Here is a 27,176-nt window from a genome sequence, read left to right on the forward strand (position 1 = left end):
AACATTTTAATTATAGCTTGTATTTTATACGTGATTCAAGCTACCTAGATTGACGACAATTCTCCGCGAACCATTATAATTTCTCATCTGTGAAAACGTTCGGCCTAGAATATGTACAGATCGAGGTTTCCAATCAAACTCTCTATCGTTGAAATTTTTCATGCACGTCACGATGTATCAGTTTTCGATAGCTTCATCTTTTTTAATCGATCTTTTGCGTGGGCATAATTATGCGCGCGTACCTACATACTATTCTGGCATATACGTCAAGCATGGACCAAATCTCAAAATAAGTTTGCATATTTTATTTTCAACGACGGCAATCTCGCGCAATACATTCCAATACTTATACATCAAGTGACCAAACAAAAATAACTCAAAATAACTTTATATTATTTCTAAAAAGCTCAATATATTTAAATAAATTAATATTATTTTAAGAAGTGTCTTTTAAATATTAAAATATTTAAATATTCCCTCCGTATCAAAAGATATTTATAGACACTGTTTATTGAATTTTCAAGTAATTCATTGTCAAAGAAATTTCAAAACATATTTGTTAGTATTTGACTTTCGAACGAAATTTTTATCCCCTCGCAATAAAAACTTATTATTGCTTGATCCTGCTTATTTTCAGCGCTATAATGCGGAGGTGGCTCGATGTTGGTGGCGACTGTACCGGAAGAAGTCTCACAGCAAAAAGGCGTGCAAGGCCGCCGGTACTTTCGACCGGTACCTTCGGCTCGAAGATTCGTAGGAAACCGCTAGAAAGAAAAAGAGAGGAAGGAATAGAGAGAGACGGAAAGAGAGGTAAAGACAAAGGGAAATAAGACGGAACGCCGTGGGAAGAAAGAGAGGAAAAGAGCAGACAGAAGAAAAAGCGACAATAAGGAGAGTCCGGTGAACCTCTCGGTTGGAAGGAACCAAGAAACTGGGGAAAGGTAAAGAAAGACTGGTTTCAAAAAGCAGCAAGAGTATATACCATGATATAAGAATAACAAGCGCTGTAATGTGCATAATGGCGGGATGATAAATTGGAAATCCGTCCGAAAGCAGAAATTCAATGCTTGAAAAATGTAATGTATACGAAAGCGCGGACTGAACTTAGCTCATGCACTGCACTTCCTTCATCTCTTTTGTGGAAATTTATTTAACGGATTCTCTATACGTAATCGCGGATTGTGTATAAAATAATAGTGAGTTTTACATTGTCTTTAATAAGAGAGCACATGCGACAACAAAAAAGCGCATTGGTTTTCTGACAGATTTCGAATCGCGAGCTTTCCTCGTCCCGACTTTAAATAAATGTATTTCGTCGAACTGTGGCACACTTGGTATTCTTACATCACGGTGGATGCTATCGTTCTTTGACGACATTTCGCGTCTGTCTCTCCGTCTATAAGACCGATAATACAGCCTACCTAGTTTACGGCAGTCCCCGACTGGAAGAAATCGTTACCGTCTGCGACCGGCGGTATGTAATATTCACGACGAAACTTCCACCGCGCGTTCGCGACTGTTAAGCCACCACGATATAGCGAATGATTTTCTACTAACCCACTTGATCAAGTCTATATATACAGACGTATTTCTCGTTTTCCGCGCGTTTAGCCCTTTTCCGTTGACCGAATTACAGAATCAAACAACTTGCAAAAACTCGTGCCGATTGTCTTCAATAAATGAGTTAATCGTCAATTAGTGTTCGGAGAACAGTGATGCAACTGCTACGTGATAATCAAGCGTGTTTAGATCTCTCTAGTGATATTATGTCAAGAGTTCATGAAAGAGATTTAAAATAAAGCTTCACACTTTTGAAATTTAACTAGTTCTTTAGGTAAAATAATTATTCATTTTTAAAATGCAGTTCTACATCTCATTTTTTAAATGCAATTTAAAAAATAAGCTCTAAAATGTATTTATCTTTTAAATACTCTAATCAGACATTAAAGTTATTTAAAATTATAAAGCTACCGTTTTCATGTTAATTTAATATCACTGATCGAGAACTAATTAAATATACAGAGGCTCAAAGTTTGAGAACTTTTCGATTTCCATTACGGTGAGTGACAGAAGATGGTCCACGTTAAAACTACGGCGGTCGGTGACCGTACAAGGTTTGGCAGCCACTTGTTGAGTAATCTACTTAGTTCGATGGACGAGCAGCGCAGGAAGGGATCGGCAATGACGCGACGAAAAAGGAAAAGACGAAGAGAAGCTGGAGGAAAGTGTTACTCGACGCTCAAGCATCTCCATTCTGTTAACTTTTAGTTACTGGCATTTCTCGTGCACATTTATCGCATTGTTCCCAAAAGTCGTATTCGTCAGAAACATGTGTACAACGTTTCAAAACTAATTTTACTTTTATCAACTATCTTTGATTAATCCGCGATCGATTTTTCTTAAGAAAAATTCTTCTCTTTTCTTTTCTATCTTCATATTTTATAACATTAAATATTAATTATTTCATATTTATGTAATTAATTAATAAAAATATAAGTGATTAATATTATTATAGTATAAGTGATTGCTTTTTAAAGCAGATTTATTTAAAATTAATTGAAGAATATATCAACTTTTTTATTTCAATTCTCTAAAAATATAATTCATAAAAAACCGGATTCTAAGTTGATTAAATAAAAGGATTATAAAGAAATACAATAACAAAGCTTTGGAATATTATGTATATAATATTATTGCAATGCAATATGAATGTAGCACGTCGATGGCAAATAAATCTAGACAAATTTTTAATGCAACCAGAATTGTGGCTCAAGTAAAATTTAGTGTTGCACAGTTTTTCGAGACAGTATCTTCCTAGAGAAGTACATCTCACTTGCAAAGCAACCTAGCTGTACGAGATACAAAAACACACTCATAGAAAAGAATATTCCTTAAGAATAACACTTTGCCTCTTAATGTGGCGTGTAAAATGTTCCACGCGAGCAGTTGTGTTGTGGAAGCCGCACTAACGACCGAGGATTAAAGTTGTCCTATTCCTTCCACTTTCTCTCGCGCTTCCGCGAACGCATTCCCAGGGGTCCGCATAAATTTCTGCTCCGTGGTTCATGAAAGCGCCCGAAAATATCAACCACCCACGCGGTCAGCCGCAAATTTGTGAGAACCGCGTGACGGATACCGCACGCACGCTGAGCTTCGTGCCGGATTATGTAAACGCCGCACAGTGGCATTCTTTCAGAAAAACTTGGCTAAGAGCGGAGTCGTAGTAAAATAGTAAGAAAAGTGTGATATAATACACTACCAAGTGCGATAAATTAATTTACGAGCTTGTGATGTATAACTGTAGGCTCTACGTATTACGTTTCAAAAATTCTGGACGTTCTCTGTTTTAATTTAGATTCTAATTACAAGTACCAAGTTTTTTAAAAAGCAAACGGTACCAAATTTAAAAAATTCTAGCAATTTAGATCTTACTGATTTAAATTCGCCTCGCGATATAAAAATTCTAAATTTTGAGCGACTTAGCAATCAGCAATTTAGAGAACTTTGACATACGTACTTAGAATTAAATATAGCTACAAAATTTTTTAACTCTAAATAATTAGACAACTCGATATTGTAACGTCAAATTTCAACGGTAAATACGAAACGCGAATATAAATCCGAAATTAAAATCCTAAGCGTCGCGTTGTTTTTCCCAATTTTCTCGCATTAGAGCCGCGTGTAAAGGGTCGCGCGTTCCCTAGCGAGAGCTCGCGAGTAGTTACAACCACGTGACAATGGTGTCACATATGCCCCATAACTGTTGTACAATGCGTGCGTGTGCACGTCGGGGGTATATAAGCGTGTCAGACTAGGTAATGGACGAGCATGGTGAGTCCATTAAGAAGTAACCGTTGTTCGTCTAACTGGTTCGATACGGCAAGCGGGGTGGTCTGTACGCTCGTATACGCGTGTATTCGTACACGCGTGCTCTCGTGCGTCTGTATCGCGCCTATAGCATCCTGACCTAGCCTACAGCGCATAACAGCGGCAGAATGAACAACACAATTCCGTTGAGAAGTATCTATCTACGCTTGTAATAAAAACGAGAAACATAGGAACAAAAAGCGACTTGTCTGTACACTTATCTTTTACCTCCTTTGATAACTCTTCTGAGCAACAATTCTTTAATTTACATCACGCGAGTCAAAAAATGTATATGATCAAAAATGCTTTCTTTCTTTTAATACGAAGAAAAAAGAAAATTATTTTTTATTAATTTTTACTCTATTCTGGCCGAAGAAAAATTCCAACAAAGTATTGATTTACGTAAAGTACGACGTACACTATAAAATTTATCATAATTGAATCATTTTCTGACACAAAAAAAAACTGTTATTTTAAATTACTTACTATTTATTTCAGTTATTGTATATTTGTAATATATGTATATATGTAATAAAAAATATTTTAGAAATTGTTATCGCAATCAATGCATTAAGCTTGTTTCTTTAATAAATAGAATGTAAAGCGGAAAATATAAACATTCCCTCGTTCCTTAATGATAGCCTGCGTTATGGAAAGCAACACGATATGTATTACGGCGGTTAAAGGGTTAAAAAGACTTCCGCATTGTACGCTGCGCGCACCACTTTCGAAGCGATACCGGCAACTCGCCGCTAAACATTAATCGATTGTTATAAATCCCTGAATATATCGAGGACATAAGACGTTGCCGTTACATGTTTGCGGTTACGGAATGGTGCATTCACATGTTGAAATGTTAAACTGAATAAAACGATACCGTGCCAAGTAGGAGAGAACTTTCCTTCTCGCGATACTCTACAATTTCTTCACTTTCTATGCCTGTAACTTTCTTAAGTCTTTCAATTTTCTTTGCAATTTTTTCAAATGTATCTTAATTACACAGTATAAAAAAAGTATTAGAATAAAAATCGTTCTAGTACAAAAATAGTATTGAAATAAGAATCATTTTGATTTATTTCATTTTATTGTTATCGTCCTGCAGAGCTAAACTGTATATTGTATTACTATATTGAGTTCATACCATAAAGAAAAACTAATTAAATCGGTTTTTGTAGAGAAAAAATATAAATCGACTCTATTTTTATACGCGTCAGTAAAAAATATTTTTTTTCTTTGTAAAAATATTGCACTCTAAAATTAAAGATAGATAGCGGTCAAGAATTTTCAAACTGTATTTTTTGCTAATTTTCCCTCAGGCCAAAGATAAAAAAATTGTAAAAAACGTTTCTTACATATAAAAATTTTTTGTTTTATTATTTACCTACTTTCGGAATAATTTCCAATTCAATTATATTCACAATGCAGAAGAATTTTACTATTAAATATAAAATTATGATATAACTGCATAAGAAGCATTTAAAAATTTTGCTGAAAATACTAAACATTACTGAAATTACAATACTAGTTTGATGTGTATTTAGCTCTATGACCTGCAGACGACTCATTTTCGAGATGCATCACGTTCTCTCCACGACATTTTCTGAGCGTCAAAGCATCTCTTCCCTTTCGACGATCATCTTTACCGCTGCAACGTAACCCAAGCCACTTCGTGTCAGCGACGAGTCAGCGTAAAAACCTATCACCTTACCCACCTATCTACATCTGAATGCTTCTTATCATGTCACAGAAAGCTATCGCAAATTCTATGAAAATAATTCAAGGTGAGTTCATGCGTCTTACCTTGAATAAAAATACTGAACATATCAAACGAAAAAAAAAGGTCGGATTATATATAGAATTTATATATAGAAATGAAATGCTTGAAAAATTTCAACAAGACGAAATCTGACAAAATATGATCAAGAATTTTGTAGCAAAAATCGAGATAAATCTGTCGCATTTGTCAATCTCTTTGGTTCAATAATCAGAATTATTTGTTTTATATGTCAAAAGTTATAGAATTATTAAAAATCAAACTAGAGTTTCTTGATAATTTATAAATTTTTATAAAATAATACGCCAGCTTCACACACATAAGATTATCCACCATTAAAATAAGTAATTATTTTAAGAGAAGTAAAACATTTTTAATTTGTTATTTAAAAAATCTAACACAAATAGAAATCATCGTTAAGAAATTATAAATAATAAATTTCTTTGTGTGGAAATGTGACTTTCTTGAGAAGACGAATAGAACTATGTATATCTCATATGCAATTTTAAAGAAAAACTTATTTATTCAATACGTCCGTTTTATACGTCTCAAAGTGATCATCGAAAGTGAACGCGCAAATTCGCCTTTACTTCTCTCGCATGAGTCGCCCGCAGAAATTTTTCACTTCGCGTAAAAGGCATAGACGTAAAAGGCGATGTAAAAGTTGGCAGCAAACGCCGACGCGCTGGTTACGAGGAAGGCCGACGCGTCGTCAACACCGATTCTAATTTAGATAGTCACGGTTAACCACGTGCTGACAATGGCTCGTTTCGGATGATCTCGATAAGCTTGCGCGCACCGTGTCGCTCCCATTGCGGAAGAGGCCCTCGGCCTGAATATTTTTCGCGATCAATGTGCATGTCGGGCAAATTTCGCGAACTTCCGCCATCTTTGTCACGAATTTACTCACATTTTTTCTCGCTTTTTTCGCAAAAAAACATTGCCGATTTAAAATACATTCAGAGAATTTCTTCACAAATTTACAAAAAAAGTATGTGTGTTTAATATATTAAATCTTTACTTTATCGATAAAAAATTCGTTTTAAAATATCAAATTAATTGTTATATCTCGTTTCACTTCGTTATAATACACATGTTTTGGCGTGTTACTTTATATACAATATTTATAGGACACACACACGCATTAGCATACTTATGTAAAATAAAAATACGACATCTATATGATAAATAGGCAATAAAATCACTTGTCTCTTTTAGTAAGTATCTGTTTGATATAAACGAGAACATGATAAACGTTACATTTGAATGAGCATGTTAGATACAAGATATTCGATTTCACTCGTAACTCGATTTCGCTCCGGCCATCGCGAGTAAAACCAACCCGCAGTATACAATTTTGACGCATGACAGCCATGCATAGTAATTAATATCAGCTTGAAGAGAACTGATTAAGGTTAGCGATACAATACACGGAATAATGAATGGTCGGGTAGTTAATCGCCAGCTGATTAGAGTGCACAACCGCTTCTAATCTACATGGACAAGCATTCATGTCAGCGAACCGAATCATTACATAATGCGAACAAACCAATTTACATAACGTATATATAATGATTGCATCGATATATGTTGATTATAACTATAATTGCGCGTATCAAATATCTTAATACGAAGATTGATGCATATTCAACGATGTCGCAACCAAAAGCATTATGCAAGTAACGCGCTAATCGATTTAGAATTCCAAGACTCGAAAAATTTCAACAAAGAAGCAAGAACTACGCAGAGACTAAATATCTTCCTAAAAGAGTCTTCCTACAAGAATCTGACAGATATAGAAATCTCGTGATCTGAGATTCTTAAAATCTCTTGAAGATAAGAATACATAAAAGTCAGATGTTGAAGATTTATTAAAAAATTCAAAAAGAGCAATATTTAGAATTCTAAAATCTAATCTACACTTGGGCGATCTGGAATCTCAGTAATGCTATTTTTCCAATCCTAAAACTCTGACGACAGAGTTTAACACTGATAGAATTTGTAAAATCCACGGTGGACAAGAGAATCTTTAGATTTCGAAGATTTTTGATTATTTCTTAGATTGCGAGACTCTTACTTTTTCAAATCTGTGCGAGAAACTTTTGCTTGCTCCGGGATGCATATAATCGCGCAGCTTTAATAATGAGCGTTTCGGTCGAATGAAGTTCTAGAACGTGCGAGAACGGCGCGCATCCGCGGTGCAAAGTCACACCTCACTGCCGACGCAAAGTGGACTAACCCCTTAATTGGAAACGTTGAATGAATTCGAGCGCGGTGGGGAAGAAGCGAGCGCGAGAAGGGGGAGGAAATGTAAGGGGCAGGGCAATATAACTGCCATTGTTGGAAACTGTAGCGCTCCGATGCCGTACAGGAAATCCTCGCGATGCGCAGCCACCCGCGCTCCCGAATCGCCTCCGTTCACATGTTCGCCAATGATTTTATTTTCGCTCAACTCTCCACGAACTATAATTACCATACTTCCCTTCCTATCCTAACGCCATCGAAACTTCTTCCTAAGAGTTCGAGTTTAAACAATGCGCGCGGCATAAGCGCGAAACTGAAGAGTGCATTAAAAGAGCGTTAATTTATTAAATTACAATGCATTAAAATAATGCCGCGTGCAATTAGCATTAGCAGTAATGGGATTATGTTACGGCTACAATCTAGTGAAAATTAAAACGACTTTATCGAATAATTGTTTTGCCGTTCCTTCAAATGACAAAATTTGCTAAATCAACAAGCTAATAGCATTGACACAATTAGTGCCAAAGATAAAACTTATCGTATTTCTTAGAGTTAATTGTATTAACATTCTACAGAAATTAATTTTATTTATAAAGGCAATTGATCAAAGGAAACTGTTTATTTGCGCTCGTTAATGCTGTGTGTGTTTCACTCTAGAGCGGTGCGTTAATTAATGCCGATTAATGCCATTTCTTATCGTCGTCGAATCGTTTAATTGATTCTCTTAGCTGCCGTAAATACGATACACGACGTGAATCTCAATTCAATAGCTGAACTTTCGCCGCTTGTAACACATTTAATGATATTGTTTAGAGCAATTTAAATATACGGTTCTTCAGAACAAAAAATTAAAAAAAAGAACAAATCGCAATAATTTTAAATATATCTTCGTTGGAACCGCACATTAATTTAGTAAAAATCGAGATATAAAAAACCTAAATTAAACAATTAAAAAGTAATTTACTTATCGTTCGTCACGCGTCGTCAGTTTTTCATGATTTTCCTAAAATCATTAAAAGATTAAAGCAAGATCCGCAACTGAGAACCGTCGCGGTTAAAGTAGTCGGTTCTATTTTAGCGCGATTTCTCGAAATTCGCGTCACGGCTGTCGCTTTGAGCAAACGGCTCGCATCCCCGCGGTGTTACATCAATTAAAATGTATCCGAACGTGGCAAACTGCACGACGCAAGACTCAAAGACTGCCGATAACGAACGTTATCGAGCGACACGTACCGTAAACATTTATGTTCGCATCAACGCAACCCTCTCACATCCCGCCTCGCTGCCATCCGCGCTCATTCTCCTGCTCCACCTTGCAGTCTCCGACGGCCGGTGCCCGAACGAACGATACGAGCAGCACGTGCGTCCGACAGGAGAAAACGACGAAGCATCTGGCGCGAACGACCGCTAGCGGAATGGGAGAAGGGGAGGCGCAGTGGGAACGATGCGCTGGATGCACTCCGCGATGCACTACTCCGCGCCCGTCGTCGCGGACGGATTCCACTGCGATTCGGAGCATGTGAGGCATTGGATGCAGCTGTTATATGTAAACGCTACGGTATCGCAAAACGGAAATGTCGGAGGTAATAACCTTAGCGTTCTATATTAAGAGAAATGGCCGCCGCTATTATTAATCGTTAACTTTTAACGAAATAATGTCACGACAAACTAAAAATAGATCCGTAAAAGGTAAACCTTGCAATCAATAGATACGTATAAACAATTTAAATCGTTAAATATTAGAATCAGAAACGTAGAATTTATAAACTTTAAATAATGAATATAAATTATACCAAGAAATATCTCGAATTTATATAAATATTAACTTTTCTTCAAAAGACAACTTTTGACTACTCCCAGTGTTAACATAATGTAAAAACGTTAATGTAAATCTTGAATGCAAGCGAAAATCGCCATCAAAAACCAGAGATTCGAAAGTTGTCTGCTTTCGTCAAATATGCGATATTATTTTTAACGTGACATCCATCTTACAGATTTGATCGATTATGAATTGCATATCTATCGACTCATCACATTAAGTATCTTTTCGTCACTTCCGCCAGTGCATGCAATATATTTCATTTTATTACTGGCAAGCTTCTGCTTATCTTTTGCCGACGAGCACGAGACTGAAGGAAGGATAAAAGGTAGAGAAAAAAGAAGTACGATCGTGACGACGGTTTGCCCGATAAGGGAAGAGGCACCGACTGTTATGAGATTCTTTCTAACGCACGCATATCGGCACAAGGCGCCTCTTGTTCGAGATCCGCGAGCCGGCAAAACGAGATGCTCGCGGATAAGAGTGTTCGTCGACCGTGCGAACGACTGCCGGTGCATACATATTCAAAACCACGTTCACGTCGCCGACCCATACGTTCCCTGCGAAAGAAAATCTACGCGTGGAAATGTTGCAAGATATATAGGATATCCCGAAATTACAGTCAGCTTTCTCGATCACTATCCTGAGCATCGAACTAAGCAGAACGCTTGTCAAGGTACGATTAGTCTTTAAATTTTTCAAGATGCAGAAAGAGAACTATAGAATTCTAGCAAATAAAAGGTCAGAGATTTTTTAGTTATTTAATATTCTACTTGGATCTTTCATTCCTTAAGTTTTCTTATCTTCAGAATATTAGAATAAATTTGCAATCCCTTTTACAATCCCTTTTGCAATTAAATTTTTATATAAAATAACAGCAAATAACTTTATAAAGCAAAAAAATAGGGAAAAGATGTCCTGTGACTTGAAAAGATAATTAACGCAAAAAATTGTATTATAGAAGAATGTAAAACACAAATTTTCTTTATCTTTCTTAGAGTAGTGTAATATTAATTATAGTAAAAAGAGAAAGAGAGATATATTTCTTTTACTTTCGCTCGTGCAATGAAATTTTAATAAGTATATTGACTTTCTATAAAAGATCAAATGCCATTCGGACATACATTTCTCCTATGAATGTAAACATGTAACAAAAAGCAGTTGTCGAGCAAGTCAACGAAAACGCGATGGTAAACCGCCATGAGGCGAAAAATATTTATCGAAGCATTCGTTAAATTGTAAACGCATCCATCTATGAATAATATTTCTGATGCCACAACAATTCGCATATTCGATGGATACACGATCCACCAGGCAAAATTTGCCATACCGCATTGGACAGCATGTTTCCATGAAATATAACGAAAATAACATTTGCCCCACACTTTTGATCAAAACAAGCTTCGGCTTGCGTTAATATTTCAGAAAAATAAAAGAGAACATGTTTATTTTGTTCATTTTAGATATCAAATTGTAGTAAATAATGTAACTTTACACTCGCTACAACTATCGCTTGATTTCAGACTACTGTTGCTGCATTACAAAATCATTCAATATTCATAAATCACAAAATAGATGATATAAATATCTCAGATTGAATACGCGCGTTATAGCCGAATATAATTATTATCAAATCGCAGTAAACTTTTGCCTTTACAGAACCAATCTCCTCGTAATAGAAATCTTTTTACATCTTGCTATAGTTTGGATCATTTTTGTATAATTAAACTTTTATTGAAACTCAATTTAGATAAATAATTAAGTTCAATTTGAGTCGGTATATATTATAATTATACTTATGATCCAGAAACGACGCACATATCATTAAGCAAAATTAACCGACATTGTCAATACAATCGAGATACTACGCACTTATCAAAATTATCCTAAAAATATGTCAAATGACATCCGCATGATCATCATGCAAAATGCGTCATTCGCGCTAATACGCAAGTTAAAGCTTGTCCAATTCAACCCAGACCTACCTAACGTACTATTTATAATCCGCTCTAGAGTGGTACTAATTGACGTTGTTTAGGGATGACGACGGCGGTGTTCTGTGACTAATCGACTAACGTCTCGTTTCGTCCTACATTAAGCTCGCACACGCGGAGCGGCGCGTGACGAACTTCATCATTGTGATTTTATCGCAAAGTACATAATTCATGGTGGTTAAAAATCGATCCAGTCATCTTTGAATACACCGAGAAAACACGATCGATATTTACAAGCCTTCGAAACATCGGCAAATACTAAAGTTACAATATCGACCTGCATTTTTCAAGTAAGAATATAAAACTTGGCTTCCTTTTTACAGAAATTCCACGTAAATTGTATGCCTTCATTTATAATGTATTCTTAGAGATAAATCAACTAAGCTAAGTATTAATATTTTCCCATTAAAAATCCACGAATAAACATCTCGCTCGGAGAAATTGACCTACGAATTTTTGCGTTATTTCTCCATGCCGGCTCATAGCTCTATCTCCGTCACTATGCTTGATCGCCCATTAAAACGGCCGGGTGCAATTACGTTTAAAAATAGCAAGAGAGTCGAGAGTAGAGTCTGTTGCGCTCGATTGCATCAGACACCACCACGACGATGACGACGACGACGACACGACGACGATGCGGATAGTAACGAAGGAAGCAAACCACGACAACGATGACGACGAAGGCGAAGAGGACAACGCCAACGATGATGACGACAACGACGAAAAGAACAATAACAACGATAGCGACAGGGAAACGTCAGAGGTTTCGCTCGTCCGCACCTTGTGATCGACTTGCCACAGCTACAAGAGTCGATAGTGGTGTTCGTTCATGTCTAGCATACTATTACCGTGAATTTCACTTACGATGTAAAAAGACCGATACTAAGTTCATACTCATTATCTTCATTTTTTATTACAAAAACTGTCTAACGTAGATATTCAATAAATTTTAAATTCCATTAAGCATATAACCAAGTCCATTTAAAATAAAATTTTAAAAAATAAAATTTTATCACATACACTTCTCAGCTTAAAATTAATCTAAACCGATTCTAAATTATTTATAACATAAAAATTATTTTAGCATCATGCTTTTCACACGTAAATGTCACATCTAATTAAATAAAAGTGAATACATTGCAGACTTTGTGTTATTTATATCATTTTATATTATTTTAACAGCAAATATTTAGCAAAACAAGTCTGTAAGTTAAGAAGATTAGATAGCAAGAATTACTCTGAATCGAGAAAAAGCAAGCGAAGCGTGTTTGCATTGGAGCCGCAACTTGTCAACTGCTGCAAACTGTAAACCTCATAGGATAACTCTCACGAGAGTGACGAAAATCATGTGTAAACTGACGCGTGCTTGTAAGCTTTACGTAGTATAGGAACATTGTTTCCACAATCTCTGGACTGGTCCCAAAGTGTCAGTCCGATGTTCTGATGGCCAAAGATGTCGTGGCACTTTAAGAAACGCATTCATAAACAGCCGCCAATTTCCGAATCGAATTCGAAGTTACGTAATGTTTAACATTTAATTGTAACAACTACTATCATGAGACAAATATCGCATTAGTAATTAAATTATTCCAACAACAATCACATCGATGCTGTATAATTAATTAACCGCGGTATTATTCCCGATTTACCTACCCCGTGAATGAACATCTCTACTAATTTGATGTAAAATCAATCACAATGAGGAAGGGTGCTACATTATAAATCGAAATTACATTATAAATGTAAATAGGATAATCTCTATATTGTTTAGAATCATTTGTGAACTAATCTATTGCATAACAGTAGATTTCGTCGTTTTAACCAAATAAATTTAACAATGCCAAAATTTCGAAGTCTTCAAATGCACACAACAAAATTTGTTTTTCTTTAAATGTAAAATGGATATAATAAAATATGATACTAATAAAAAAATTGTGAAAAAACCTATAGATTTATCCCGCACAGATTATGTGATTATTATAAGCAAACGGGGATAATAATCGATCTAGCTTTTGAGTTAGTAACCAACTTTTTAACAAACTAACAAGATAATTAAATTTTGTTCTATTTTTAACCAAAAAAATATGCGCAAAATATTCTGACGCGTTGTGTGTGCTCTGAAAATGCCTAACGGTAAGAGAGTACAAGGCTAATGATGTCATGCGTACTAATGTAAATTATGTAATATTTTCATGGCACACAAGTTTGAACGATTGATACGCTTAACTCGATTTATTATGCAAACCAGCAACCAGATATTTAACATAAAAGACGGAAGCTTGAAGATAAAAGCCTGAACCGTGAAACGTGCATCTTCCAATTATACAAGATGTAAATAGATAATTTATAAACTTTGTGAAGGTTCAGAGCATACAAAGCACAAGCAACTTATTCAATATAAGTAACTTTGAAAACGAAATACGCTTCTATGAAGCGTCATTTTACACTATAAAATATAGAATTTAGTAAAACATTCTTGACCTCATTTTGCAATTTAGTACATAATCTCTTTCAGAAGATGATGGTAAGACGAGTGTAAATTAAATGAAAGTTGATCTACTGATTCGTGTTACATGGCTTTTATCGCCATGTAACGGCAATGTAGGGGCTTCGCAGATCCCACTTGCACTGGAAAGTTACGTGTACCGGTGTACCGTACGCCCACGAAGTTTATAAAACTTATTCGTCTACATCTTGTAGATGACTTGCGGAGAAAGAGCGAATTGTGGCGCGAAAAACGAAGCGGGGAACGAGCGAGATGGCGGGAAACGAGCGAGATGGAGACATGACTTACGCAACAACAGCAAATAACGCTAATGAGTTCTTGTACTGTTTCAGCGGGAAACTCTCCTCGAAAAGAATTCATAGTTGAAAAACTATCGCTAAGAAAACCAACGATTACATTCTCGAAGAATGAAGAAAATTACGTATTATATATATTATGTGTACTAAATTTTATAATGATAAATACATATATCTCAAATATTGTAAAAAATAATAATAAAATAAATTATAACAACTCCGCCTGCGCGGTCGCTGGGTGAATTAGTAACTGATGCTACCAGTCCCAAGCTCGAATAAAGGAGAAGGCGACGGACCAATCATCCGTAAAAACTTACCTTGCTAAAAAAAGTCTAACAATAGCCTTGAAGACAATGGAAACAAGCAAAGACGAATACGGCAAAAAAACTATGAATATAGATGATACATAGAACACTCAAGGTTGTAGAGAAAAAATCGTTCAAGAAGCAGAAAATCTTAATACAATTGTACTAACGATTAATAAAACTATGTGAACAAAACAGCCTAAAAATTACTAACGGCTTTATCGAAAGATATACATATAAATACACTAAAAGTAACCTACTATACGGGTCAGAGACATGAAGAATGACCGAAAACATAAAAAGAAAACTAAAAGCCACAGAAATGGATGCTATGAAACGGGCTGCAGAAATATCACGCTTAGATAGATCACGCTAGAATAAGAAACGAAGAAGTGAAAAAAAGAATGGGTATAGAGGGAACCATAGACGAAGACATTAAGAGGAAACAACTGATTTGGTACGGACATGTAAAAAGAATAAACGATGACAGACTTCCAAAGAAAATCTTGAATTGGACACCAAGGGAACGGAGAAAGAGAGAGAGAGAAAGATCAAGAAAGACATGGGCGGAAGGAATAAGGAAATCTATGAGTTAGAGAGACCTAGGAGAAGAAGATTGAAGAAATAGGACGAAATGGAAGTTAAGCATCGAATAACGTAGAAATTTTATAACCCGATTAGACGTATAACCCGATTATATTTATATAATTACATTTTAATACGTAATATAGCGCATTGATAACCAATTTTTTGTTATTGCAATTCCTCGCAACGGCGGTTCTATCGTATAATCGAGGATAAATCCCATTTGTGTCAAAGCACGAGTCTGACCATTGCAGACTTTATCTCCTTTCGCACACTTTTACGGTTATTATTTGCTGGCTTATATTCATTTGTTTCTTTTCTTTTGCAATATTAAACGCGTCATTAAAAAGTATTTTTGTCAATAAAAAAATAGCATTTTTATGAAAGATACATTGACAGAAATCCGATTAACGGATTTTTTTGAATTTTTCTTTAACAAAGTTTGAATCCATTATGTATTTTATTTTATTGATCATGTCATTAGAAATCTTGATTGATCTTTTCTTATGGCGAGAAATATTGTTGATTATCGTCTCTAAAAAGTATTGTTTAACGTCATCCATAAAAAGTTGGAAAGTATGCTTTCAAAAACTTTAGAAAATATCAGAAATATTTTTATATTTTTTACTCTCTTTTACAACTTGATGTATTTCTCTATTTTATGGCACAGAGAAACCATTGCCACATATATCATTTCTGAAAAGTACCGTTTTATGTAAGAGGAAAATATTGTATACGAAAAATTGTAGAATACAATGCCAAATTTCATTATGACCATAGATATTTTTGTCTATTGAATGCGATGTCTTGTAAAGACTAAAAGATTATTTTTGTTAATACTTTTGCGATATCTCAAACAGTGATGGAAAGCTTTCGTCATCTATCACCTATCATTTCATATCCGAGTAAAGCATTTTCAAAAGAAATATCTTCTTGATACTGAAGAAGCGAAGTAGAAATCACAAGAGAAATTGAATGGTAGAACTCGATTCTGTCTATATAAAATGCATCTTTAGAAACGTATGAAAAGCTATAGAAATTGATGTCAATGTTTCTTACGTAACGTTATTTAAATATATATTACCAGTTACTAATTCGAAAATTAAAGATAATACGATCCATCGACACATTTTAATGTCTCAATTATAAATAAATTATATATAAAGCTTTATACATAAGTTATATTTTCTTATGACACAAAGCAAATAATAGAAATATAGTTCATATCGGAGAAGTTAATACGAATATCGGAGATATTCGGAGAGAACTTAATATGAAAATGACGAGAATATCTCGGCATAGCAGATCCCAATTTTCCTACTCTGTTCTATGACGTGCGGTAAACTTTATTACGTTGACACAATGAATGATATACGACACATTGCGTAATGATGCCGTGCAAAAGCACGTTACGAAACGCACGAATGGAGGTATGCTCGGAAACACGTGGTCGCAGAATACTTATGACGGCCATGTATTCACGTCGGCTTTTTCGTAATGTCTAATCGAGTTGGTTTGATAACGTTCGCGCGCACGTGTTAATCTTAATCACTCTCGCTACCTGCGTTCGTACTATTTTTGCTAAAGACCTCGAAGATTTACATATGCCATGATGTTAATAACATATGACATAGTTCATCGGATTATATATAGACTATTAAAATACAAATTTTCTTATGATTGCATATTAGTATCAAAACATACCTGGACTGGTCTGCCAAGATAGACCGCCGATGAACATTTTCCTAGAAAAGAAAGACGATTCCATCAGGCACGCCGTTCAGCCGCGGGTCGTTGGCGGAAGAGGAAGCGGACGCGGGAAGACTGCCGGCAGAGGGTAACTTCCGGTACCATTTTGCGACCCCCTGCGCAGTCTCCCGCCCTCAGCGGCAGGTGTCACCACACATCAACCAACAACCAAATAACACCCCTTTCTTCTTTTTTCGCGATTGCAATGCGCCCGAAAACCGGATCTTCCGATCGCGAAAAAAACGCGAACTATCTCCTCCTCGGACCGGCATCTTCGTTTCATATCCTTCTCTTCTTCGTACAGAATTCACCAATTAATCATCTAACTTTAATACCTTTTCCATGCATAGAAAAGTTCCTATCACAACTTTGCATCGTCGAAAGAAACGAATTAAGATAGAAGAGATAATAGATGTAAATAAAGCATGAGATCAGATCTAAGCGGCACATAATATTCTGGATTAAAACTGCAGTGTGCTTATTGATTCGTTTAAAGATCACCATTACTCAACGTCTTGGAAAAATTATTCAAGTAAAAAATCCATATTAAAACTTGGACTCTTTGAATCCTAGAATTTTTTAAAAACTTAGATCCTTAGGTCTTTAAATCCAGCAAAACACCGAGAAAACTTTAACTATTTCCTCAGATTTTTTTCAGCAATAGAACACTTATCTTAGCGTAAACATTTATCCACTATTTTGAGACGAGAAACTGACGTTGATTATTTTACGACACCCTCATAAAAAGATCGATGAACGATCCACGTGATTGTCGGCTAACGATCTACAGCGACTGAGCGACGTGTGTTTGTTATCGGTTTTACGACGATTCCAGCGCCATAAAGAGCTTCGGATGAAGACCTTGTATCAAGGTCGCCGAGCGATAAAAAATGACAGCATCTGGACTTTTTAGATAGGCTACGAGCGCGCGGCACGAACCGGTCCACAAATAAACTGATCGATCGGAAGATCGATTAGCTAATCGCCGGTCTCCGAAAAAGCAAATCACACTTTCCGCACAACCGGCAGCGTACATAATCGATCCACGTACGCGTCATTAATTAGCCGGCTTAAGTATCCGTCAGCATGCGTCGATAAGGAAACGACCTCCCATGCTTTTCATTCATGGTCTACCCCGCCCCCCTCCCCCCCCCATCCCTTCTATCTTCGAGCACGCGGATGAGGAGATCCCCACTTCTTATACTCGCTTTTCATCATCGTCGTTGGAAATAATCGCGCCTCGCATTATTACACGGCGAGATAACGCTCCCGCTTGGACGTAATCACGTGGTGGCGCATTTGAACATCGATTTTCCGAGCTGCGATATAGTCATCTTCCTCCCACGCGCTTTCTTGCCTCCCGCCACCTCTCTCCCTGCTTTCACTATATAGCACTATCTCTATCCACCTACCAATCTATCTATCTAGATCTTCCCAATTGGAAGAATCAAAGTAGGCTACCGTTTCCAGGCTTATAATCATCACGAGATTTAAATCTATAATGAATATCATCTTTGAAATCTTTTCGACGTGTGTGGCAATGTTATTATTCTTAATATTAATATCATTAAACAATATCTATTCCTATAAAATTGATTTCTGATATAAATAATTTGAAGAAATAATATTCTGATTATTATATAATTATACTGTTTGTATATTTTGTATTATCTATATCGATAAGTAATTAGGTCAAGATAAATTTTTCATTCAACCTCAATATTTTGCTATAAAATATTATTTGAAGCGTCGCATACCAAGAAAACCCAACCAAAAATTTTATATTTAAAAAATATTAAAATCCCAACCTTTATTTAAAAATTTAAACACGCAAATATGTATAAAAAGTTTTCAATTATATATATAATTTTTATTTAAATTATTTTTGCATATATTTATATTTCCGAATACATTTTATATCGATTCGAAAAGCAAATATGCCGAATTTTGTTCAAGGATTTTATGCAACTAACGTTAAATTATGAACCAAAAGCTACATGATAATGGCCCTTTTTTTAGTAAACATATCCATATCAAATACGCTATAAAAAACTATCAAATATTGTTTAGACAAAAATTAGAATATTTAATAAAATCAAATATTATTTATTATTTCTTCTTGTGCATTCCAATATATCACAAGTGCTTCGTTAGACGTTGCCCAGGAGAACATACGCATTATTCTACTTTCTCAACAGCACGAAAGGCAAAATCAATAATCAAATCCACTGCACGGAATTCAAAATTTTTAAATTTTTCTCGTGTGAGAAGCGAACGAATGAATATCAACAACACCAAATAAGAAATAAAGAGACAAATATCCGAACTGTTTATTATTTTGCAGTCGTCAATATAGTTCAAAGTACGTTCAATTAAATCGTCGACAAAAATAAAAGTTATCGAATAATCAAGCACAGAACAATCTAGTGAATACTAATCGATTGATACCTCGCACTAGCAGCAGTCATTAATAAGATGATTTAATTAACTCATTGATCGGAAACTAGCAGAACCGAACGAAACTATCACAAGCATTAAAGAGATATCATAAGATGAATATAAAATCGACCAAAATGCGATCTAGCGAATACTAATCGATTATTTTATTCCGCAATCATAATGACCCAAAGACGTTATCTAATCAGTTTATCAACCACGTCCGAAACTGGATGGAACCATCAACGTTACTGGACACAAACAATTCAACGAATAGAATCGATTCGATATCTCACTATCGCTTGAGTAAGAGACATGACATAATCATGTTCATTAATCACAATCGAACCAGCGTGTTTTTCATCAAGTCTCAAGTGTATCACCAAAATTAAATTGACCCAATTATTCAGCGAGAGGTAAATTTCTAAATGGCATTTCAGATCACTGCACGTCGTTTGTGCCTTGTTTCGGACAATCACATAATAAAGAACTATGATGACATGATTTTGCCGGAAGAGTCGATTCACCACGTGGCTATCACGACGCGTGGTGTCTTCACGTGTGGTATTCCAGAATTTCGCGTTCTTTCGTGCCTGCAAAGTGGTAACGGGGGGCTGGCGGCAGATTCGAAGGTGGCAGCATCTTCTCTCTTTCCCTCCTTCTTTCCATTCATCCGACCCTCTCCCCCACCCCCGCAACCGCCCACGTCTGCGCGGGGGGGAGAGGAGCACCAAACGCGGAAAGAAGGCGCCACCGGTCCGAGGAGAAGCACGCATATTCACGCGCCCGGCAAACATAAACACCATGCGTGTCGCGTAATTCACGGAGGAGTTTTGCATCGCTGTCGATCGGCGTCGACGTGGTCGAGATCAATGGCAAGTACCGATCCGTTTTAGGAAGCGACTGATTTTATCCGGCACTGACACGGAGCAGGATAACAGAAACACAAAACTTTCCGGAGTGCATACGATCGCCGCGCGGTATTACGTCAACGCACTGAGAGAACGGAAGGTCCATTTTTCCTCTCGCTCTTCCTGCTCTCTTTCTCCTTTCACACTCTCCCACGCATCTTCACGCATACATCTTCCCATCCGCATGCATCCGCTCTTTCTCTCCCTCTCTCTCTGTCATTCTCACTCTTTCACTCTATCTCTCTCTCTCTCTCTCTCTTTCCCTCCCTCTCCATCCGTTCTCTCTCGTGTGGTCGATCGTTGATGGTCGATGTAGTGGAACGTTTCGGGGTTGCCTGGGGGTTGTAAACGGTGGCCGCCGTTCACGTGGTGGACGGTGACAACCGTCCCGCACCCTCGTATTCTCTCTCTGCATCTCCGTACCCGGGATCGTTCGGCACCTCGGCGGGCGACCCGCTCGCTACAATCTCCTGATTCTGGGATTCCATAGCAGTGCGCGGCGCACGATTACTCGGTGTCGTCGTCGTCGCGATACTCTCGCGTGTTTGGGGTGGAAGCGACGGTGCTCAACGAGTTCGTCCGTTAGTTTTGTTTTCGTCCGGTGCAGTGGTGCTGCTGGCTACTATTGTTGTTGTTGTTGTTGATTGTTGTTAGTATTGCTGTTGCGGCGGACGGTGTCCTCGTCGATGCTCGCGACGGTAATCACGTCGCCGACGGCAGCGGCGAGCGTCGTCGCGACGATGCTCGTGATGTGCAAGGGGTGGTGTCACGACGCGCGCGAGATTTCCCTCGAAACTTGCTCCGCGCTGCTCTTCCCGCTGCGTTTTTCGGAACTTTCTCTCGCGTATTATTTTCCTCCCGTCTTCTCCTCTTTCTCTCTGTGTCGCTCTATCTATCCTTTTGATCACTCCACAATCACGAAGGGTGGCGCGTTCGCTGATGATCGCGCGGCACTACAACGAGAGCGCGTTATTGACGACGGAGGAGGCGTGCGAACGGATTGTGGGTCAGGATACCCGCGCTTGTCGCGCCGAATAACGACGATGACAACGACGATGACAACAACGGCGGCAAGGATGACGACGACAACGACGAGGAGGACGAGTACGAGGACGATGACGACGACAACTAATAGAGTACACGAGGGAAAAAGGCTGTCGACCTCTCGCTTGCTTCTCTCGGCTCCGATATTACTCTCTTTCCTTGTCTCCCTTCGCCGATTACTCTCTCCTTATCTTTCGCTCTCTTTCTCTCTCCGCACTCTCCTCACACTACCGACTACTAAAAACTAAGGAGAAGGTGAGAGGTTACGTGGCTGCGCGGTACGGCGACTACTGATGACGGGCGGCGGCCGGTACTCGGACGTGCGACGCGCTCTGCGAGAGGTTCGACGCGACACTGCGCTCTTGGCGCGGGGCGGGGGGAAGGGACGCCGCGGGGAGAGGGGCATGCGACGGCGGCAGCAGCGGCGACGGCGGCGGTGGCAATAGCGGTGGCGGGGAACGATGGCAATTGCGTGGCGGGGTTGAGGAAGTATATTACGCTTGCGCCGTCCCCACTCGACGTACTAGCCGCGAAACGGAGAAGGGAACGCCACGACCGCGTACCCGCCTCCGTGCTCCGATCACGGCCTGCTTGCCTGCTCGCTCGCTCGCTCGCGGTAGCGCTAGCTAACATTAACGCTAGAGCGAACGAGCGAGTGAGAAAACAAGTGTGATCTCGCACGAAAAAGCCCGACCACCCGCGCGCCTACACTACTTGCTCCACTTCCTCGCCTCCGCGTGACCGGCGGCCGAAAGAGCAATCCTCGCGCGAGTAATGAATGAGTATCGCGGGGAAATTTTTTTTTTTTTTTATTAATGTTATTCTGTGCCTTTCCTTACATCATATTTTGTTTACACATTATTCATGAGGAAATGTGCAAATTACGAATACTATATGTAATCAGGACAAAGAGAAAATAAGAAATTAAAATGTCATTATGCAAAATGGTATAAATCTACTAACAATCGCTGTCATTCACATGCATTTATCACGGTATCTATGAGATACTTTAAAATTACATATATTGTAATTACAGTATACGCATGCAATCGTTTCGATATTTGCCTTCTCGAGAGCGAATAAAGAGAGAGAGAGAGAGAAAGAGAGAGAGAGAGAGAGAGAGAGAGAGAGAGAGAGAGAGAGAAATGTAAGAAAGTTTTTTAACTTCATTGATTTATGCAGATTTCTATACACACATCAAACTTTACCGTTCTACCCAATTGCATAAAAAAATCGGCGGAAGTGACTATCGACCTACTGCCAGTATGGAAAGCAAGGAGTTAATATACCCGGGTAGTGTCGTGAAAAATGGGGTTAAAGATGCATATAATATCGATTCAGATTTGTGTTATGAACAATCGCAATCGTATAATTGGTCATGGCCACAAGTTTCTAAGAAACATAATAAGTGCAATAAAAATAATATGGTATAATATGACACGTGTCGATACCGTGTGTTAAATTACTATTTGCACATATCGCGATGCATATCACCCTTTTGCGAGTTATTCAATACAGTAATAGGTCAATGCAGATCGTGAAAATCGTTTATAAGAGCTGCGTTAATTTAATTAGTTCTACAAACATGACAATTCCTGTGTACAAATTGCTTGACGCGATATATCTACTAACGCGTTTGAGATACTTGTATATAAATCTTTGCATATATCATAGTATATTTATCGTTTAATCACATTTATGTACTTTTGTTCAATCACTAATTTTTCCTATTATTTGGAATATGACAAGTTTGATTATCTTTTCTTGGACGGGTAAAAATATACAGTAGGAAAAAATGTCATTATGATATGCAAATGTTTAAAGCTTCGAAATGTCATATGCAAATTTTTAAATATAATTAATAAAATAATGTCATATGTATCTTCAGATTCTACGCAAAATTTTCATAATATTGACATTAATTTTTAAAATAGAGCATTTACTTGAAATTAATCAAATAATAAGATTTCATTAGCAATTTATATTTTTTGACAGTTTTAATTTGCTGAAACGTTTTTACATTCAGTATGCAGCATTGACTTCATTAAGCCACTGTGCAATATCTTGTCAAAGCAGTGCCAATTGCAAATTATCACAAACAATCGCGTTATCACAAGCGTAAATCGTATGATCACGTAGAAAATTCGATTAGGTCGACGTCAAATCGAAAGGCAAACGACTGGGAATGATTTGTTGCACAAACAGCTCGCTCATTCGACGGTCCTATTAAAACTAGTGGAAACGCGCGATCCGACAAACTTTAGGAGCAAGCAAAAATTCTACCGAAGGTTTCGACCGATCAAATCAATAATCACACCGACATTGGTACATTGAAAGGCAAATTAATAGTCGACAGGCTAGTTTAATGATTAAAGAAGATTAGTTTATTGATTAAAACTTTGCACTGTGAATAGCATATTTTATACCATTTTAAGACAAATAAATTGACTTAAATAACAATAAAAATAATTTATCAAAACCGAAAAACGACTTAAAATATTATTGATTAATCGGAAGATATTCTGAACTATCAATACATAACAAGCTCCTAATTTACAAGTGCTAAAATGGTATGGACTTATGGCATCCAGCCAGGAATGTACGAAGAAAAGTAATATGTTAATGATACAGCGATTTCAAGATATTGCGAAATATCGTTAATGCATCATATATTAGAAATGAGAACATCCACAAAGATCTCAAAATAGCTCAAGAAATTAGACGATTCGCGAGGAAACATGAAGAAAGGCTTCGCCAACATCAAAATAGAGATGATACAACTTCTGGACAACAGTAAATTAAATTCGGCGGTTAAACAGAAACCGTCCGAGTTAGTGTGAAATAATAGGACAAAGCGGAACTAACACAAGAACGAAGTGTTAAGTTAAAATTCCGAAGTACTCCGCTGGGAGTGCATCCATCACAAAGCGTAGCAAGTCATTAGAGATAAATTGTTAGATAAACTCTGTCCAGTCACAATTGTATAACCTAATAGATTTAATAAAAAAAAATATGAACATTTTCTGTGCCATTAACATTTGATTTGATTATGTAACATAGAACAAATTTATTCGATTATCTTATTTGGCAATCTTGTATTGCACTCTTTGCGATTGTAATCTACCGTGGAAAATGGACTATACGTGCACACGTGTTCTTTTAAGATAGCAGGTTGTCAGTTGTGTTACACCATTTCAGCGCAATATTTCTTCCCACAATCTCACACGCGGAACAATAACTGATGATAGCATGAGATTCTCGCACGCATAAAAAAACGTTCTTTCTCTCATTACTTCTGTCTATCAAAATGTTAAGCAAGAATAAGAATCAAAATAAGCAGAGTATATTTTGACGAATGTACTTGAATAAAATTGCTCTGACATTATCAACTTAATTGAAAGTGAAATTCTATTATGTGTAAGAAGCTCCTTTTAGCATATTCATTTATGAATTTACAATACAACAATGGTCAACACAATAGTGGCTTTATTTTCTTAAATTTAAAATAAAAAATATTTAAAATAATTTAACATAAACAAAATTACATTTATAAATCAATGTGCAGATTAATAATTTCCTACAATCTTTGCGACTTCTAGATATTCCACACGTTTAAATAATAGCTTTATCATTTTCGCAAATTTTAGCAGACAACGGAGCGAACGATTCGCAAGAAATCGGTATTCACAATGAATACCGGTAGTCACAACGGACACCTCAGTCTAAAGCTATCGCAGTCGTGACCGTCTGCTCCTGATGATATATCCCGTGAGATACGTCGGAAACTTGCCAATCACTATTCGGGGATTTGCGACGTCCCCGAAGTGACCTCGCGGTAGCTCATACAAAATCGTTCTAAGCCATGACATCGCCCGCTGTAGTGCATCCTCCGGTCAAAGATCCGTGATCGCACTCGTCGCGACGGATTTGCATAATATGGAACGAGAGAGTGGAAGAGAAAAAGAGAGAATTGCAATCCCGTGGCATACACCTCACGTGGCACTTGAAGGACATGCACATGTCTTCAACATGATCAAAATTCAACGCACGAAATACGATTACAAATCCCTGCAATCTTTTTGCAAATTGAAGTTTAAAAAAAAAAAACGGTAAATTTAATAAACTGATATTGCGTAAATTATCATGTGCAATGCGCGAATTCAAATACTTTTCTTTCCAACTGTTCGTAAAATTTACGTCAAATTTCAGGATTAAAGTTTTATTTTTTTCAATTTAAAAACAATCTTTATTTTTTATGAAAATATAAAGTAAGTCGTAATTGTGGAGCTGTTCAATACTGAAAATTGAATGGTTTTAAAAAGTTGAATTTCAAGAATGTCATCATCGTCTTAAATGCATCATCCACTTGAGATAAAATCATATTTCTCGTCAGCCCGCTGCTGACAAGCTTTATGACATACACGGCCAAAAGCGATGATTTTGGGATATTCACGTGCTCATGAGTGCGAAATAAAGGATGTCATGAAGATTATAGTGGTGTAAGCAGACCGTAAGGATGTCGATCAAATTTTTATCGACTTTCTCGTCATACTTTGCTTTGCACATAACCCGCGCACTACACAAATAATTTTTTCGTGAAACATTATTCAATAAATATTAGTCAATAAATTTATAAAATCAAATTTGAAAACGCGCCTTCGCAACTAATTATTTTATTAACATCTGCGCATTGAAAATTATAATTAAAGAAATTAGCATAGCAACGGTGAATCTCTAAATGATATTAGAATATATTAATTATATATTATACGATATATCTAAATATACATAATATTGTATAATATTCAATAATATAATATTCTACCGCGGATTTTCTATCGCGAGATTATGGATTATCTGAATCGAGCTTCAGATTTTTCACCCGCTTTTCTCGTCTAGCACTTTACAATTGCACTGCAACAAAACATTCGACGCGCATTTTACGTTAACACCGTAACACATGAAAAAAGAACGAACAGTGAAACATGTAACGAACGTATAGGTAGACAAAACGAGCTTCAATCGCTTTCCATATCCGCCTCGGAATAACGCAACGGGAAAAGTCCGTCGATGCGAATCGCTGTTGACCAATAAACACCACTGTCAACCGGCAGTCATGACATTTTTTTGAGCTCAGCAAGGCGCGATCGGAGCGGAAAACGTGAGTGTTAGAAGTGCGCGCAGTGAAATCCGACAGAATTTCGCCTGGCTTCCTCCGACGTTGCGAATAAGAGAGACGACAATACAGGAGCAATAAGAGGAAAGAGAAGTAACGCGGACGTAAAGCCGCGGGGAAGCCGCGGGACAATTAGTTAATTGAGTTGATCGATGGATTTCGTTCGCGCGACACGCGCCCCGATTCGACGTCTGATTGAGGGGTCCCCCCTCGCTCGCTCTCTGCCATGTGTACACATGCGGCTCGGCCGGCCCCAGGCGCTTGCACATTGACAAAGGACCGCGCGCGGCAACGACGCGTGTTCCGGAACTCGAAATGCCGAGGAGACGCGACGCAGACAAGGTTCTCGCGGGTAATTAATCCATGCACCTATAGACAAGAGACTTGATGTCATTTGTCAGATGCTTTGCGCGAGGAATCTTGCAACACGGTGTCGTGCAATGTTTACCACTTTGTACGCGATATTTCGA

The 27,176-nt window shown here is 37.4% G+C and overlaps 1 protein-coding gene across 6 annotated transcripts in view; it reads right to left on the bottom strand.

Annotated features, from left to right (window-relative positions):
• Rbp6 (RNA-binding protein 6) overlaps window positions 1-27,176 on the bottom strand; it is a 581,361-nt gene that overhangs the window by 530,456 nt on the left and 23,729 nt on the right. For 3 of the 6 annotated variants that reach the window (XM_012364142.2, XM_012364141.2, XM_067360263.1), the window contains exons 1-2: window positions 20,910-21,889; window positions 17,095-17,135 (exon numbers count right to left, since the gene is read on the bottom strand). The exons of the other annotated variants lie outside the window; for them this stretch is intronic. In XM_012364142.2, the coding sequence (XP_012219565.1) occupies window positions 17,095-17,135; window positions 20,910-20,974 (106 nt within the window). In that variant the 5' untranslated portion in view covers window positions 20,975-21,889. Of the gene's footprint in view, window positions 1-17,094; window positions 17,136-20,909; window positions 21,890-27,176 lie in introns of those variants that run through there. 6 annotated transcript variants of the gene reach the window in all.

This window comes from Linepithema humile, chromosome 8 (genome assembly GCF_040581485.1).
Source record: "Linepithema humile isolate Giens D197 chromosome 8, Lhum_UNIL_v1.0, whole genome shotgun sequence".
Taxonomy (NCBI): Eukaryota; Metazoa; Arthropoda; class Insecta; order Hymenoptera; family Formicidae; genus Linepithema; species Linepithema humile.